General features: G+C 41.6%; 1 protein-coding gene across 3 annotated transcripts in view; it reads left to right on the forward strand.

The window, feature by feature from the left end:
- Positions 1-17,175, forward strand: part of RASGRP1 (RAS guanyl releasing protein 1) — a 75,697-nt gene that overhangs the window by 47,269 nt on the left and 11,253 nt on the right. For all 3 annotated transcript variants that reach the window (XM_002753558.6, XM_035259883.3, XM_035259884.3), the window contains 8 exons: positions 3,456-3,629; positions 4,699-4,815; positions 8,334-8,609; positions 10,402-10,482; positions 13,143-13,247; positions 14,086-14,195; positions 15,196-15,340; positions 16,331-16,367. In XM_002753558.6, coding sequence (XP_002753604.1) covers positions 3,456-3,629; positions 4,699-4,815; positions 8,334-8,609; positions 10,402-10,482; positions 13,143-13,247; positions 14,086-14,195; positions 15,196-15,340; positions 16,331-16,367 — 1,045 coding nt within the window. The remainder of the gene's footprint in view (positions 1-3,455; positions 3,630-4,698; positions 4,816-8,333; positions 8,610-10,401; positions 10,483-13,142; positions 13,248-14,085; positions 14,196-15,195; positions 15,341-16,330; positions 16,368-17,175) is intronic.

Consider the following 17,175-nt stretch of genomic DNA (forward strand, 5'->3'; position numbering starts at 1 on the left):
TATGTCCTCTCAGAGTTTGAATTCATTCTAGGGTAAGCTTTGAATGGCTCTGGGAAATCTCAAAGTAAAGTAGATTCTACTGGCCTATCCCAAAACATACCTAAATCCTTGAAGTGGTTCTGGCTTAGAAGTCACCATGATTCTAGAGGTAAGCTGTGCTGACCCAAACCTTATGACTGGGGCAACTAAGCAGAGTCAAAGGGAGAGAGATTTCAGTTGATTATCAGGAACAGAAAGAATACACAGGTGCATCCTGTCCTCACTGCCATCCTTGAAACTCCATATGTGATCCCAAAAAATATTAGTTCTATACAAGAACACTGGTTAACATGTCAGATGTCAACAGCCTCTCACTGGCCAATATGGTTTCCGGGGAAGTGAAACCCTTATTCCACTTAGCCCCTATCAACAAATTCCGTCTTCACCTTTGTGCTAAAAATAGAGACCACCTAGTTTCTGGGGTCATTCATTAAAATGAGCGGTATTCTCCTGGTGAGGGATTGGAGGCCCAGAGAACTGACTTAAACTAGGTCAGCACAGCTGATCACAGTCACAGCTGGGGCTAGGACTACATGCCTCTCGGTCACTCAGCACCCATTTATTGAGCTCAGTTGTGTCTGGAAGGAGACCTGCAAATCAGGTTACAAGGGTTATTTCACATTTTCATTCACAATGCTGATATCCCTTCTGTTTTCACACAACTGTTTGGCTAGTCAGCCAGGAAGCTGCCAGCTTCCATCTGGAAATAACTTTTCCAAGCATTAACTCTCGTCTCTGTACCCCTCAGTACCCCAGACCCACATTGAAAGCCTCCACCTGGGGAGTTCCCATTGGCAGTTCTTGCCCAGTCACGGGGCAGGACAGCAGTCGGAGCTGAGAGCCACTGAAAAAAGCCATTTATCACACAGGAAATCTGAGCTCTGCAGGCGTCAAACTGGCAGGGCTTCTTGGTCAGGCCTGCAGGATGTCTGCTTGATGCCAGTGCTCACATCAGTCGAGGCAGAAGTGAAAAATCAGTGCAGAACAAGGAATCCCAGCTAGTGTCCCCAGGGGTTGAGCAGTGCTCTATTTGCAAGTGAAAACATCAGTTTCAACCTTCATTTCTTTTGAATGGTATGGTCTCTTCATAGAAGACTATTTCAGGAAATTTTTTTTTCTTTCCTGTATAGTGCTAAACAGTTTTACCAAACACAAATTTTATCTTCAACATGAGGTTGGAGGGAAATTTATCTCTGCTGTGAATCGAAAGACATTTGATAGTTTCTGTTTATTACAAAACTTTGGGGTTAGTGAGGATGTTACCGGGATAAATCTTTAAAAAAGAAAACAAGGCCGGGCACGGTGGCTCACGCCTGTAATCCTAGCACTTTGGGAGGCCAAGGTGGGTGGATCACAAGGTCAAGAGATTGCAACCATCCTGGTACAACATGGTGAAACCCCGTCTCTACTAAAAATACAAAAAATTAGCTGGGCATGGTGGCGCGTGCCTGTAATCCCAGCTACTCAGGAGGCTGAGGCAGGAGAATTGCCTGAACCCGGGAGGCGGAGGTTGCGGTGAGCCGAGATCACGCCATTGCACTCCAGCCTGGGTAACAAGGGCGAAACTCCGTCTCAAAAAAAAAAAAAGAAAAACCAGTGGATTTAATGTTACATTTAAAATGGGAGGTATATATGAAATGTATTCATTGGAATGTATTAATCGAATGAATGTGTTCAAAATATATGCATTCAGTGAGTTCTGACTACTTTTAGAACCATTAAGATGTTTGCTTTATATGTCTGTCTTAATTTTGGTTCTACTCATAGGTTTTCCACCCATCAGCAGTCATAGCACAGTAAAGTGGCTTAATTTGCGACTATTTTACTGGGTTGTGACTTCTCATCTGTATATTTACTACTTAGGCAGGACTAAGGTGTACTGTAGTAACAACCCCCCATCCACCCACCTCCTGCAGTCTCAGTGGCTTAACTAAGCAAAAGTTTATTTTTCATTCACACTGCGTGAGTGTGAGCAGAGGCTGATCAGAGTTCCCCAGGAAACCAGATCCTGGAGGCTTCATCTTGTTAGGAATTTCCATGATCTCTGCAGCAGTGGGAAAGCAACATGGCAGATCATTTCACTGGCTCTTACATGTTTCCCTCCAAAATTACGACACGTCTACTCAACATTCTTATGGGTGATCTATGTCATATGGTCACACCTTCTTTCAAAGGGAACAGTTCAGAAGGGAAAAGTTGGAAATAATTGGGAAACAGCACCAAAAACTTCCATAGTAATGTTGAAGAACAACAGGCTGTGCCTCCCTCTTGGTTATATGATTTGAGCAAAGGGATTCTTTGTGACAGGGACACAATAGCTACAAACATCACGTAGACTAGATTTTTATAGTTTGGTGGATTCCAATACTAGGAGGCATTACATCTCTCTCCCTTTCTTGTGGCTGATCTGTGGACCACCTTCTAGATCAGTGCTTTCTTAGAATCACCTAAAGTATTTGTTTAACACAGTGGTTTCTGGACCAAACCCAGACATTCTGATTACCTCAATTTGAATCTGGGGTTAGGCTTGGAGAGCTATATTTTAATATACCTTTAGTTAGTATCAGAGCAGGTGATCCAAAGTCAGAGCTGTTGACTTTGAGAAGCACTGGTCTAGACCATCCAGAGTTGGAGAAATATATTATTAAGTGTAATCTTTTATTTATTTTATTCCACCTTTACCAGACTTTTATTTTTGAGGGTAAGGACATAGTCTTAGTTTTATACATGCTGTTTCATTGTCAGCTATAGTCAATGCTATTGTCAAGTTGAGAAGCCATATCAGCAAACATATAGCTAACCAAGTTTCATGTGCTCCATTTGCTTCTGCTCAAGTTGGTGAGAAGAAGGAAATAGAAACAGCCTTGTATTGGCATGATGTTCATAACTACTCCATTAGTACTACCTGTTATATGTGGAGGACTTTAAAAAGTTAAAGCTTCCACACTTTTTCTTCTTCAATCTTCATAACAATTCTACATCCTAGATAGGGCAGACTTTATGATCACATTTTTTAAGGTAAGAAAACAGCTGGGGAGAGAGAGATTTGTTTTTGTGAGAATTACCTTTTATTCCCTTAACTTTAGCAGCAATACTGATCTTTATTCTGTACTGTATTCTTTAGAATTTAGAACAGTCAGTAACAATATCTACTGAAATACAGGATTTGGATTAAGTAATGTGTCTACACATCCACTTATGCCTAATGACTTTCAATGTAAAGATCACGCTGTGGGTAGAATAAGGAAGATTTCCCTCCCATCATTCTTGGCCAAGTCAGAAGAGGGCCAGGAGTTCCTCTGCCTCATCGTAGTTCCCAGTCATCAGCTGAGACCTGACTTGCCCCTTAAATCTTCTGAAATACTAGAGTACAGTACTGATGTTTGTTTTTTTCTTTTTCTTCTCTTTTCCTGCAGTTTTCTGATTATCAGAATTACCTTGTAAACAGCTGTGTGAAGGAAAACCCCACCATGGAGCGATCTATTGCTCTGTGCAACGGCATCTCCCAGTGGGTACAACTGATGGTTCTCAGCCGCCCCACCCCGCAGCTCCGAGCTGAAGTCTTCATCAAGTTCATCCAGGTGGCTCAGGTAAAGAACTAGTTTAAGACTTTTGGCTTGGGCTATGAGGTAAACTTTCTATCCACTTCTCCAGCTTAGTCTATTAATTAGAGCTGTTGTTTCCCTTCTGAACCATGGCAGGGTGTGGGGAGGTTTATGTGCCTTCAAGTAGATCTCCATATGGTGACTTGTCTATCCTTCCTTACAAGGAAAATGTGGAGGGGGCCATATAGGCCATATCAGCGATTTGGGTACAGTTGTAGATCTGTTTTGATCTTTTACATTTTTCAAAAGATGCTTACCAGCCTACATTATTTTTCCAAGTCTGGCCCAGATGGCAAAGGAAAGGGCAATTGTAAGATTTGCCAGAGCTGGACCAGCCTGGATTGTCTTAGGTCTTTGAGCCCATGCCATGCTGAATGGCTGCATTTAATGTTTGAAGGGCAGAGTTGAAGCATTTTATAGGAGGAAAACAGGTACTATGAACCCATATTTAAAGTTCCCCAGAGATTCTAGCTTCTCTGTCCCAGTTACTGTCCTACATACATACTGGCATTGCATAGGAAAATAAGACTATGTCCTTACCCTCAAAAATAAAAGTCTGGTAAAGGTGGAATAAAATAAAGATTACACTTAATAATATCTTTCTCCAACTCTGGATGGTCTAGACCAGTGCTTCTCAAAGTCAACAGCTCTGACTTTGGATCATTTGCTCTGATGCTGACTAATGGTATATTAAAATACAGCTCTCCAAGCCTAACCCCAAATTCAGATTCAGGTAGTCAGAATGTCTGGGTTTGGTCCAGAAACCACTGTGTTAAACAAATACCTTAGGTGATTCTAAGAAAGCACTGATCTAGAAGGTGGTCCACAGATCAGCCACAAGAAAGGGAAAGAGATGTAATGCCTCCTAGTATTGGAATCCACCAGTCTGAATTAAGCCGAAGGGGAGAAATGGACAAGAAATTGCAATGCCTTATAACTAGTCTTCAACCAGTGGAAGGGAGACTCACAGCAAAGAGACGAGAGGCAGCCTCTAAGCTCTCCATGTAACTGACATGTACGGTGACTCTGCTGTCATCTGTCTTCTGTGTCACAGAAGCTCCACCAACTACAGAACTTCAATACGCTGATGGCGGTGATAGGTGGGCTGTGTCACAGCTCAATCTCGAGGCTCAAGGAGACAAGTTCGCATGTCCCACATGAAATCAATAAGGTCAGTGCTCCTGTCTTCTCTGGGGCCCTTAGCAGCATTGTCATAATGCATGCCAACATTTTCTACTTGGGGAGCAGCCCAGAGAACATTTCCAAACCACACCATTCCTTGTCAACCAGGCTGTGGCAGGGAGGCAAACCTTAAGGGAACCCATAGGATGGGGAAGTCACATTTTTGAGAGTAACCATTTTGTCTGGCATCAGTGTCACTGCAGACATTCCTGCTGGACCAGTTGAAACAATGTGTCCCTCTTCCCATGTTTATAGGCCACTGAATATTCAGAGTTTAACACTGATTCCCTCACTCCAGCTTTTTGCTCTAAAAGTGTTTTCAAAAGGAATAGTGGTTCAGTTGACCAGAGGTCAGTTTGCCCATTGAGTATAGTTATATAGTGATATGTTAAAAACCTAACTATCCAGAACACTTGGAGAATGACATTTTAGATAGTTGAATTTTACCAGATAATTGAATATGAGTGCCTCACATACCATTTTGTAATATATAGTGTTTTATTAATATTTTTCTTAAATGTCCTATGCATTTTCCTACATTACTAGATTTGTAAAATATACTTTAATCTTTTATGACATAGGGCTGTTTTGCTTGTTTGGTCCTTTTTTTTTATAGAAACAGGGTCTTTCTCTGTCACCCAGGCTGGAATGCAGGCTGGCATGATCATAGCTCACTGCAGACTCAAACTCCTGAGCTCAAGCGATCCTCCGACCTCAGCCTATCAAGTAGCTAGGACTACGGGTGTGCACCATCAAGCCCAGCTAGTTTTTAAAATTTTTTTGTAGAGATAGGGGTCTCCCTGTTGCCCAGGCTGGTTTCCAACTCTTGGCCTCAAGGGAATCTCCCACCTCAGCCTTCTAAAATATTGGGATTACAGGCATGAGCCACTGAGCCCAGCTGGAGCTGTTGTTATAAATATAAACCACTGTGATATACTGAGGATATAATGTATGGCATGGGCTAGATAATGACTTGTCTTTGAGCACTTTCATCTCATATAAAGAGGACCTTACTATACTCAAGCCCCGATTCTTCCAAATGGGCATGAAGAGTAAGTCTCTTCTTAGGGAGAGATACTTGAGCTCATTGCCCCATCTGTTTTTCCCAGGTGTTCAGCTCCTTTTTGGGGAGTCTTTTATTATCTGTTATCACAATGGTGAGCCTCTAGAAAGGCCCCCCACTTCCCAATGGTCTGATCAAAAGGGCACATCTTTAATCCACTTTTCATTCCTTAACAGTTCTGCTGAAACAGTTGAAAAGACTGCCCACATCTCAGAGGTGACAGAGAGAAACAGTCACAGGGATTAATAAGCCTTCCTGTCATTTAGCTTACAAGATAGAGCCTGCTCCTCTTAAGCCTGGGGTCCCCCATAGCAATGCTTCCTGTTGGTAGCTACTTGACCCTCAGGGTGGTCTGCATAGTGAATTAGTAAGTCCAGGGTTGAAGCAAAAGTCCCCAAGTTGTTTTCACCTTCTGAGGGAATAAAATCTATCATTTTTGCTGTTACTCTCGTTTTGTGAGCCCCTTCCATACCTAGGGCTCACCTGCACCATTGGTAGAGGTTTATGAGGAGGCTCTTTTGCCACATCTCAGTGATTTGAAGAGGGCTGACCAGGAATTCCAAGTTATTCATTGTGGAGAAATGGTATTTCTTAGGCCACAATTTTATTAAAAGCTTGGGCAGTGTCTATAAGGGTTACAGCAGTCCCCCCTTATCTGAGGTTTTGTCTTCTGTAGCTTGTTATTCAAGGTCAACTGCGGCCCCAAAAAAAAATTAAATGGAAAATCCCAGAAATAAACAATTCATAAGTTTTATTTTATTTATTTTTTGAGATGGAGTCTTACTCTGTCACCCAGGTTAGAGTGCAGTGGTGTGATCTCAGCTCAGTGCAACCTCTGCCTCCCAGGTATAAGTGATTCTCCTGCCTCAACCTCCCAAGTAGCTGAGATTACAGGCACGTGCCACTACACCCAGTTAATTCTGTATTTTTTAGTAGAGATGGGATTCCACCATGTTAGCCAGGCTGGTCTTGAACTCCTGACCTCAGGTGATCCGCCCCTGTTGGCCTCCCAAAGTGCTGGGATTACAGACATGAGACACGTTTTAAAATGCATGTTGTGCTGGGTAGCGTGATGAAATCTTAAGCCATGCCACTCCCTTCTTTTGGGACTCCTTAGAATCAGTTACTAAGTAGCTATTTCTTTCATCACATTGACTGTCATGGTATTGCAGTGCTTGTGTGCAGGTAACTTTTACTTAATAATGGCCCCACATTGCAAGACTAGGATGTTGGCAATTTGGATATGCCAAAGAGAAGCCCTAAAGTGTTTCCTTGAAATTCTTAATAAGAAAAAAAAATCATATGCTGAGGTTGCTAAGATCTAAGGTAAGAACAAATTTCATCCACGAATTTGTGAAAAAGAAGTTCATTCTAGTTTCTCTGTTGCACCTCAAACTGCAAAAGTTATGGCCACAGTGCATAAGTGCTTAGTTAAGATTAAAATTTGTGGGTAGAAAACATGAACAGAAATGTATTCCAGTTGACAGCAATTGGGTTGTTACTATGCACAGTTTCAGGCACCAATTAGGCGTCTTGGACTGTTATCCCCTGCAAGGATAAGAGAAGACTCCTTATGTTGTATGATAACATGATTGGCAGACAGTCACTTCATGTCTTTGCTTCTGAGAAAGCTGGTTATCACTCATGGGGAATGGATTCTGTGAACTGCTTGCTGACTTGAATGACATGTGATTGAAAAAAAAAAAAAAACCAGATCTGACTGATCTCTTTCTGGGCTGGTGAGCAGCCGTTCCCACTTAAGGGATGAAGCAAGGTGTAACCTCTAATGTCCTCTCTCTTGTCCTTTGCTCGGAATTACCTATTCAGTCTTTTTAGTTCAAGGTTTTAGTCTGTGAATGGACTGTCACTTGCTTTCTAGATATACGTAGGCCCATTTTGAGAATCTTGAAAGGCCCACCGAGCACCTTATAGAGAATACCACACAATAGACTACTGAAGCTCTACTCTTTAAACACATGCTTTTCCACATGCCAGTGACATAGTCAGCAATCAATGCAGTGTTTCTGGAAGCATTCAGAAGACATCAGAGAAGAGAATCACATGGCTTGAGGACAGGAGTTAGAGGAATACTTATTGTTCATGATATACTCTTCTAACTTTTTAATGTTTCTATCAGCTCCTTGTTTTTGAAAGGAAAGAAATTTTAACATAAAAGTGATAAAACCCCCATTTACAATGTTTAAGTTATAGAATAGATTCAAGTAAAGCAAATCTTGTGTTTGTAAATATATTCTGTGATATTTGACATAGCTGAGGTTTTAATTGAGGAGTCATAATCTGTACCTTTTACATGAACTACCCCCTGCTCAAGAAATTCTGGATGGGATGAGATCATGGCAGGGGATGCAAATATGCAACGAGGTCATTACAGACAATACACATTGCCCAGCGGTTACCTGTGATTGGTCTGTTTTGCTTCGTAGGTTCTTGGTGAGATGACTGAGCTGCTATCCTCCTCCAGAAACTATGACAATTACCGGCGAGCCTATGGGGAGTGCACCGACTTCAAGATCCCCATCCTTGGTGTGCATCTCAAGGACCTCATCTCCCTGTACGAAGCCATGCCTGACTATCTGGAGGATGGGAAAGTGAATGTCCACAAGCTGCTGGCCCTGTACAATCACATCAATGAATTAGTCCAGCTGCAAGAGGTGGCCCCACCCTTGGAGGCCAACAAGGACTTGGTACACTTGCTGACGGTGAGGCTCACACTGGAGAACAATTATTAAGCACTTTCTGTGTGCCAATTGCCATTCTGTACACCTTACCAAATATTAGCTGTTAATTCTCATAAAGGCTCTATGAGGCAGATACTATTATTATTGCCAACATATAGATAGGGATACTAAGGCACAAAGATGTAACTTGCCAGGAGACCACACATTAAGTAGCAGAGCCTTGATTCAGACCCAGGTGGTGGGACTCTAGAAGTGGTACCCTTCAGACTTCTAGGACTGTTTCACTACCCTACTAAAGCAGTCCTAAGCTCTCTGGAAGGAGCAGATGGCAAATCAGGATACAAGACTTGCTAACAGATGGAGAGAATGTGCTCTCATAAAAAGGGCAGGCAGTAAGTAAAAAAACAAAAACACCCAGAGTTATTGTTTGGCTTGTGGCTTGGATCTTTGTTCTTGGAGTTTTCAAGAAAAGGGTAGTTGTCAGTGGTGTTGGAGACCAGGATTTGCATCTTGAGCGTGGAGTAAGATCAGATGAACTCCCTTCCAGACGTGCGATTTTGTAGTTCACCAGCTGTATGACTATGGGCATGTAACCCTCCAAGTTTCCTCTCCTCAGAGGGGTCAGTCACTGGGATGACTTGTAAATTCTCTTCCAGTTCCAAAGTTACAGTTTTAACCTGCTATTTCGGGAGAGTAGAATTATGATCATAACTTCTTTCTGCTTCACAGCAGGATTTTGATAGAGCCCTGGGTTTCATATCAGCTGGTTTGTGATCCTAGCCCTTTCACTTATCAGCCAGGTGACCTTGGAAGGTCTGTGTTTCAGACATCATCCTTTGTAAAACGATGCAATGAATCTTAACATTCTTTGGATTATAAATCGTGTGATGAAAGCTGTGAACCTTCTTCCCAGAATAACGTACACAAGCCATATATTTTTAAATATGCATGTAATTTCAAGGAGTTCTGAACTCCTTGAAGCCTATGCGTAGACTCAAGGTTAAGAATAAGATTATTCCTAAGACTTCTAAAATTTTATAGTTCTGAGATACATGAGTCTCATTAACCTTTTTTTTTTTTTTTTTGAGATAAGGTCTGGCTCTGTCACCTAGCCTGAAGTGCAGTGGTATAGTCTCAGCTCACTGCAACTTCTGCCTTCCAGGTCCAAGCCATCCTCCCACCTCAGCCTCCTGAGTAGTTGGGACCACAGGCGTGTGCCATCATGCCCTGCTAATTTTTGTATTTTTTGTAAAGACAGGATTTTGCCATGTTGCCCAGAGTGGTCTCAAACTCCTGAGCTCAAGCAGCCTACCTGCTTTGGCCTCCCAAAATGCTGGGAATATAGGTATGAGCCACCATACACCCAGCCTCATTAACTCTTAATAGCAATTAATATGTCTTACCATTTAAACTGGATTTTATTGCTGGATTCAAAATTTAATAGTCTCAGACCATACACATCATCCTATCAGATCATCTGTTTGCTTTGAGAGAGAACAACTGATGTATTGGTCATCTGTCCAAACAAGGCCTTTAGCCTAAGCTCTATATAGAGACTTAGATTTAAATCACAGTTAAAAAGAGGGCATCCTAAGATATGTCAAAAATTTAAAAACATTTTAATGAGAAAGAATTAATGCTTGCCCTATTGCAATAGTGAGTGTTATACCTGTTTTGTGAATTTTAAAAACAAACTTCTTAGAGCCTAGAAGAGTAAACTACTGGCAAGGAGAAACCAAGAAAGAAAGAAACATCAGCCCTGGGAGAGGCAAACAGCATCTTAGCAATGAACCTGTTCTGCTTTGATCTGCAGTTATCCCTGGATCTTTACTACACTGAGGATGAAATCTATGAGCTTTCCTATGCCCGGGAACCAAGGAACCACCGAGCTCCAGTGAGTTTTTCATGTTAAGACTCCACATGTAACAGGTGCTTTACAAGTTTCTCCTCAAGTTCACTCATCCTCAGGAACAGACTTTTGGTTCCATTTAAGTATACTGCTTTTCTTAAGTGCTCATCCTTATGCTAGGAACAGAGAAAGCTTCTCAATGTACATGTGAGGAATAGTTCCTGTCCATTAAAAAGCTATGATCTAGTTGAACGGGTAAGCCTAATGTGTGACCAGTGAATAACCATGCCATCAGAATGTCAGGTGTGGCGGAATCAGTCAGTGGTTTACAAAGTAGAGAAGGAATCTAGATAGTATTGTGCTCCAGAGTGACATCCCCCTCCCATTAAGAAGTGTCTCCACATAAATTTCTTTTCTATGATTCATTGATGATAATGAGTAATATGCATATTAATCAGAAGCTAAAGTTTTGAAGATTTCCAGGTTGATAGATAGAAAGACCGTATTTTCCTGTAATGTCCTGGGTGAAAAGAACAGTCTGCTGAGTATTTGACCTCTTATGCTGAGAAGTCCTCACAGTAGTACAGTCCTGGCACTGCCTGCAGTAGGAACTTCACAGGTTATCTGCCCTGCCTCTCCCACAGAAAGATCAATTTTCCAGCTTTCCATTGTAATGAAAGATGTCCACTGAAAATGTTTGGTAGATTCCATTTTCAGGTGTTAGAGGCATTTCAGTGGAAAGGGTACCTTCTGCTTTTGAAAGATTTTAATTTGGGCTGAGTTTCAAATACAGTCATGTACCTCATAATGACATTTTGGTCAGTGATAGACTTCATATATGACAGTGGTCCCTTTTAAGATCATAATGGAGTAGAAAAATTACTGTTGCCTAGTGACAGAACAATTACACATATTTTTTTCTCCTAAGTAGAACAAAAGTTACAATGTTACATTGTAACATTGTAGTGAAACACATTACTCACTGTCTGTGATTACACTGGTGTAAACAAACCTGAGCTGTAAAAAGTCTAGGTCATACAATTATGTATAGTACATAATACTTGATAATAAATGACTATGACTGGCTTATGTACTTACTTTACAACACTTTTTATTATTTTAGAGTGCATTCCTTCTACTTAGGAAAGTTAACTGTGAAACAGCCTCAGGCAAGTCCTTCAGAAAGTGACAGCTCCATGCCTGTTATTGCCCCTAAAGACCTTCCAATGGGACAAGATATGGAGTGGAGGACAGTGATATTGATGATATTGACTCTGTAGAGACCTAGGCTAATGTGTGTAATTGCTTGTACCTTTGTTTATAACCAAAAAAGTTTTTTACAAATTAAACATTTTTAAAATAGAAAAAGGTTTATAGAATATGGCTATAAAGAAAGAAAATAGGCCGGGTGTGGTGGCTCACACCTGTAATCCTAGCACTTTGGGAGACCGAAGCGGGTGGATCACAAGGTCAAGAGATCGAGACCATCCTGGCCAACATGGTGAAACCCTGTCTCTATTAAAAAGTACAAAAAAATTAGCCGGGCGTGGTGATGCATGCCTGTAGTCCCAGCTACTTGGGAGGCTGAGGCAGAATTGCTTGAAACTGGAAAATGGAAGTTGCAGTGAGCCGGGATCGCGCCACTGCACTACAGCCTGGTGATAGAGCGAGACTCTGTCTCAAAAAAAAAAAAAGAAAGAAAATAACTTGTACAGCTATGCAACGTGTGTTTTAAACTAAGTGTTATTACAACAGTAAAAGTTAAAAAAATTAAAAGCTTTTACAGTAAACTAAGGTAATTTATCACTGAAGAAAAAAATTTAAAAACTTAGTATAGCCTAAGTGTACAGTGTATATAAAGTGTATAGGAATATACAGTAATGTTAGGCTTTCACATTTACTCACCACTCATGACTTGCCAGAGTAATTTCTAGTCGTGTAAGCTCTATTCATGGTTAAGTGTCCTATACAAGTATACCATCTAAAAAAAATTCTATACCATATTTTTACCTTTTCTATGTTTAGATATGTTAAGATAAACAAATACCATTATTGCAGTTGCCTACAGTGTTGAGTATAGTAAACTGCTGTACAGGTTTGTGGCCTAGGAGCGGCAGGCTATACCATCTAGCCTAGGTGTATATATAACAGGCTACACCACCTAGGTTTGTGTAAGTACACACTGTGGTGCTCACACAATGACAAAATCGCCTAATGCCACATTTCTCAGAACATAATCCAGTCATTAAGTGATGCATGACTGTATTTAGAAAAGTGCTTGTCCAGGCTTCAGATTATTTTTCTTGTGTCTTCCTGCCTTTTAGCTAGGCTTTTCCTTATTCACATTTCTACTACAGAGTGACTAGAGAATAGAGAGGAAACATAAATGTTCCACTTTACTCTTTGTTGATAGCTCTGACAAAAGGTTTAACGGAGAGTGAATTGCAACTCAGGCAGATTGAGAATTTCAAATATCTGTAGTTGCAGATAATGTTGTGAAGAGCACTTTGGAAACCATGAAGCATAATACCTTGTTAGCCAAAATTATTAGTAGAGATTTCAATTGTCTGTGGGTTTTCTGCTCCTTACTGCTGAACATAATTGAAAATGGTCCATAAATGTAACTGTCAAGTAGTGGGAAAAGAAAGAGCTGTATATAATGTTGGATTGTAGTCATGAGGATTTCTCTGAATATTTCATTTTAGCCACTAACACCTTCAAAGCCACCAGTAGTAGTGGACTGGGCTTCTGGAGTATCTCCCAAACCTGATCCAAAGACCATTAGCAAACATGTCCAGAGGATGGTGGATGTAAGTAAAGCCGTGTTTCAGCATGCAAAAGCAAGGCACTGCCTGGCTCAGTTTGTACGTGGGGTAAAGGGAGAGGAGAGCATAATGATGGAAATATAAAGGCAAGAAACTTGAAAGGAAGCACTTACTTCTCTTACTGTGACTAGAACAATTCAAGTTATTTTGACAACACACTTTGGCCTCATATGGAGGCAGTTGTGCCTCTTAAATACCTAGCAGAAGAGCATGTTTAAAGGTTGTCAATTGATTTAGTAGCAGAGAAATATTGGGATATAATTGAATATAGTAAGGGTAATAAGGTAAACCTAAAACTGAAAAAGTTTGTACTGCTTGATTCAGTTCTCTGTGCTGATTGCTGAGGAAGGGGTATATATTCTCATACGTCTGCATTTATCCTTGTGGGCAACTCCCATGTAACAACAGAAAACTAAGAGCAGAACAGTGAGAAACAGAAGAGTAAGAGTCAGGACAGTGTACTTCCAACTGGGCTGTTTACAGAAGCTTCTCAAAGAAGGGGCAACTGGAGCTGAGTGATGAAAAAAGGGCAAGAGTGAAGGGGGAACACCCCTCTGTGCAGTGAACTAAGTGTAGCCAGTGTGACGATATAATTGATGTGCTAATGACTGAAAGTACCTGGACACCCTCCAGATGCCAGTACCAGCAAAGGCCTAAGATGTGACTGCCCACATCTTTGCCTCAGAGAAAGCAGGTTTCCCTATTCCTCTCATTCAGGCTGTTAAATGGCTTTTATCCAAAGGCCCAGCTCTTTGTCATTTTACTAAAGGCAGAGAAGACCAGTTTCTCTTGAGTAATCACCCAAAACACTCCTTTTTCACAGTCTGTCTTCAAGAACTATGATCATGACCAGGATGGATACATTTCTCAGGAAGAATTTGAAAAGATTGCTGCGAGTTTTCCATTTTCCTTCTGTGTGATGGACAAAGACAGGTGAGGGTTTGTATACAGGAATATGTGGTTATGAGCCCACTGGTGAGGGCAGCTTTATAGGTATGTCACTAGAATTTGAAAACTCAGATGTGTTGCTGCTGTGATCACATAAAGAACCAACCATGAAATATTCATGCTTTTATTCAGGGCTAGGCGTGGTAGCTCACGCCTGTAATCCCAGTACTTTGGGAGGCTGAGATGGGTGGATCACCTTGAGCTCAGGAGTTTGAGACCAGCCTGGTCAATATGATGAAACCATTTCTCTACTAAAAATACAAAAATTAGCTGGGTATAGTGGTGGGTGCCTATAATCCCAGCTACTTGGATAGCTGAGGCAAGAGAATTGTTAGAACCCAGGAGGTGGAGGTTGCAGTGAGCTGAGATCACGCCACTGCACTCCAGCCTGGGTCACCAGAGCAACGAAACCCTGTCTCAAAAAAAAAAAATCTGAATTGAATATTCCATAAATCTGCTACTTTAGAAATAGCCAAGTCTAAATAAGAAAAAGTTTAAAAGCACCTTCTTGCTTTGTCATTACAGATTCTGGGAAACAACTAATACTTAATAAAATTTGCGTATTTACTTTTCTCAAGGTTAAATACTATCTTGGTCTCTATAGGAAACCAATTGTATGGTCAGTGGATTCCAGTGGGTACTGTTTTAGGTCAGAAACTGTAGCATAAGACATTTCTCTCCCAATACATGTGTACATTTTACATTGTTTACTTTTCAAGTCTTATAGATAGTGGTCAAGTTAGTTAGGAAAACCTAGTTTGGCTGAAGAACAACTCTGTGGAAATGAGTAACCCTGCCTCACCTACTTTACTATATGCCATCATCTTGTATCCTTGTTAAGAGTAGGGCTCATGGAAGTCATCATGAGGTAGCACATACCATATTACCACTGAGGCTAAAAAGAAAGGTGAGTTTCTAAGGCTAGAAGCCCCCCTTGCCTCATGCCCCTTATACTCACATCCTTGCCTTGGTCATTTGCTGGCAGGGAAGGCCTCATCAGCAGGGACGAGATCACAGCCTACTTCATGCGAGCCAGTTCAATCTACTCCAAGCTGGGCCTGGGCTTTCCTCACAACTTCCAAGAGACCACCTACCTGAAGCCCACTTTTTGTGACAACTGTGCTGGATTTGTAAGTTGTTCTTAGGGTGCTTCAGGGTTGAATTTGGGGAAGGGTATGGGACAGTTTAAGACACAATCCTTATAAACCCATCCCAGCTTAGAGCCCAAACAGACTCCTAGAATAACCTAGGGCTCAAGTGTGTGGTTTTTACCTGTACTCATTGTCTCTCATTTCTTCCTTTCTTTTTCACATTTGAGGCCTTAAATGGTACAAAAATGCTAAATTAGGGATATACTTTTAAAGTATTATATTCATGTGCTGTCTCAAGTGTTATAACAAAGACATACGAGATACCGTCTGTCTTTAGGAGATAATCTGGGCTGTGCCCCTCCTCCGTTCTACCCCTGACCAATAGTTTCCCCCAAACCTGGGCTCCCGATGCAAGGCTCTGTATCCTTCTCAGTTTGGAGTCCTGAGGAACCTGTTTGCCCTATGATTCATCAATTTCTGGAGAATGTCTGGGTCATAAAGCTGCTAGTGAGGGCTAAGTGTGGCGGCTCATGCCTATAATCCCAGCACTTTGGGAGACTGAGGTGGGCAGATCACTTGAGACCCAGAGTTTGAGACCAGGTTGCCTAATTTGGCAAAAACCCATCTCTACTAAAAATACAAAAACCATTAGCCAGGTGTGGTGGCACATGGCTGGTAGTCCCAGCTACTTGGAAGGCTGAGACGGGAAAACTGCTTGAACCCAGGAGGTGGAGGATGCAGTGAGCCAAGATTGCACCACTGCATTCCAGCCTGGGCGACAGAGCAAGAATATTTAAAAAAGAAAAAAAAGAAAAAAAAAGAAGCTGTATCTTCTGCATCTTGAGAAACTTTGATCAGCATAAACTTTTCTCATGTTCAGTTAAGGTCAGAAGGGACAAGACAAGAGATAAATAAGGTTTTCATCCCACCTGCGCTAGAAAGTAGAATGAAGGAAAGTAAGGCATGTCACTTTGTGCCTCATATCAGATAATAAATGACATGTGGTACATTCTGTCTGTTGTTTCGTAGCTCTGGGGAGTGATCAAACAAGGATATCGATGTAAAGGTAAGACTCAGCATTACTGACTGTTTTTTTCTGGTGTATCAGTCCATTCTCACACTGCTATAGAGAACTGCCTGGGTAATTCATAAAGGAAAGAGGTTTAATTGACTCACAGTTCCACAGGGCTGGGGAGGCCTCAAGAAGCTTACAATCATGGTAGAAGGGAAAGCAAACACATCCTTCTTCATGTGGTGGCAGGAAGGAGAAGTGCCGAGCAAAAGGGGGAAAAGCCCCCTATGAAGCCATCAGATTTCATGAGCACTCACTCACTATCAAGAGAACAGCATGAGGGTAACAGCCCCCATGCTTCAATTACCTCCTATCTGGTCCCTCCCATGACATGTGGGGATTATGGGCACTATAATTCAAGGTGAGGTTTGGATGGGGACACAGAGCTAAACCATATCAACCCGTCTTGGAGTCCCTCCTCTAAAACATTTTTTACCCATAGTATTTGTCCATTTAGTCCACAGCTTCTCAGCAGAGCTCAGAGTCTCATCCCCAAAGTGGTTTCCCTAGGATACTCCTCGTGAATGACCACCACACCAAAAACAATGTCTGGTTATGAAGTTAGCCAGTTTCCCTTTATAAACTCCGCTTTCTGTCTTCGTTGGCTTAGAAACAGGGATGGCTGGTAGGAGATGGTGATCTCATATAGTCATGAAGGGTAGGTCCCCAATGAAAAGGACAGAATCACTTCTGGAACAGAAGATAAATGATTATTGAAGGCCCTTGTCAGCCTTCCTTTATCAGTAGAGACCTCAGGACATAACTGTCCTTCCTTGTGGCTAGGAATATTCAGAAGTGTAAG

Source organism: Callithrix jacchus, chromosome 8, assembly GCF_049354715.1.
Source record: "Callithrix jacchus isolate 240 chromosome 8, calJac240_pri, whole genome shotgun sequence".
Lineage (NCBI taxonomy): Eukaryota > Metazoa > Chordata > Mammalia > Primates > Cebidae > Callithrix > Callithrix jacchus.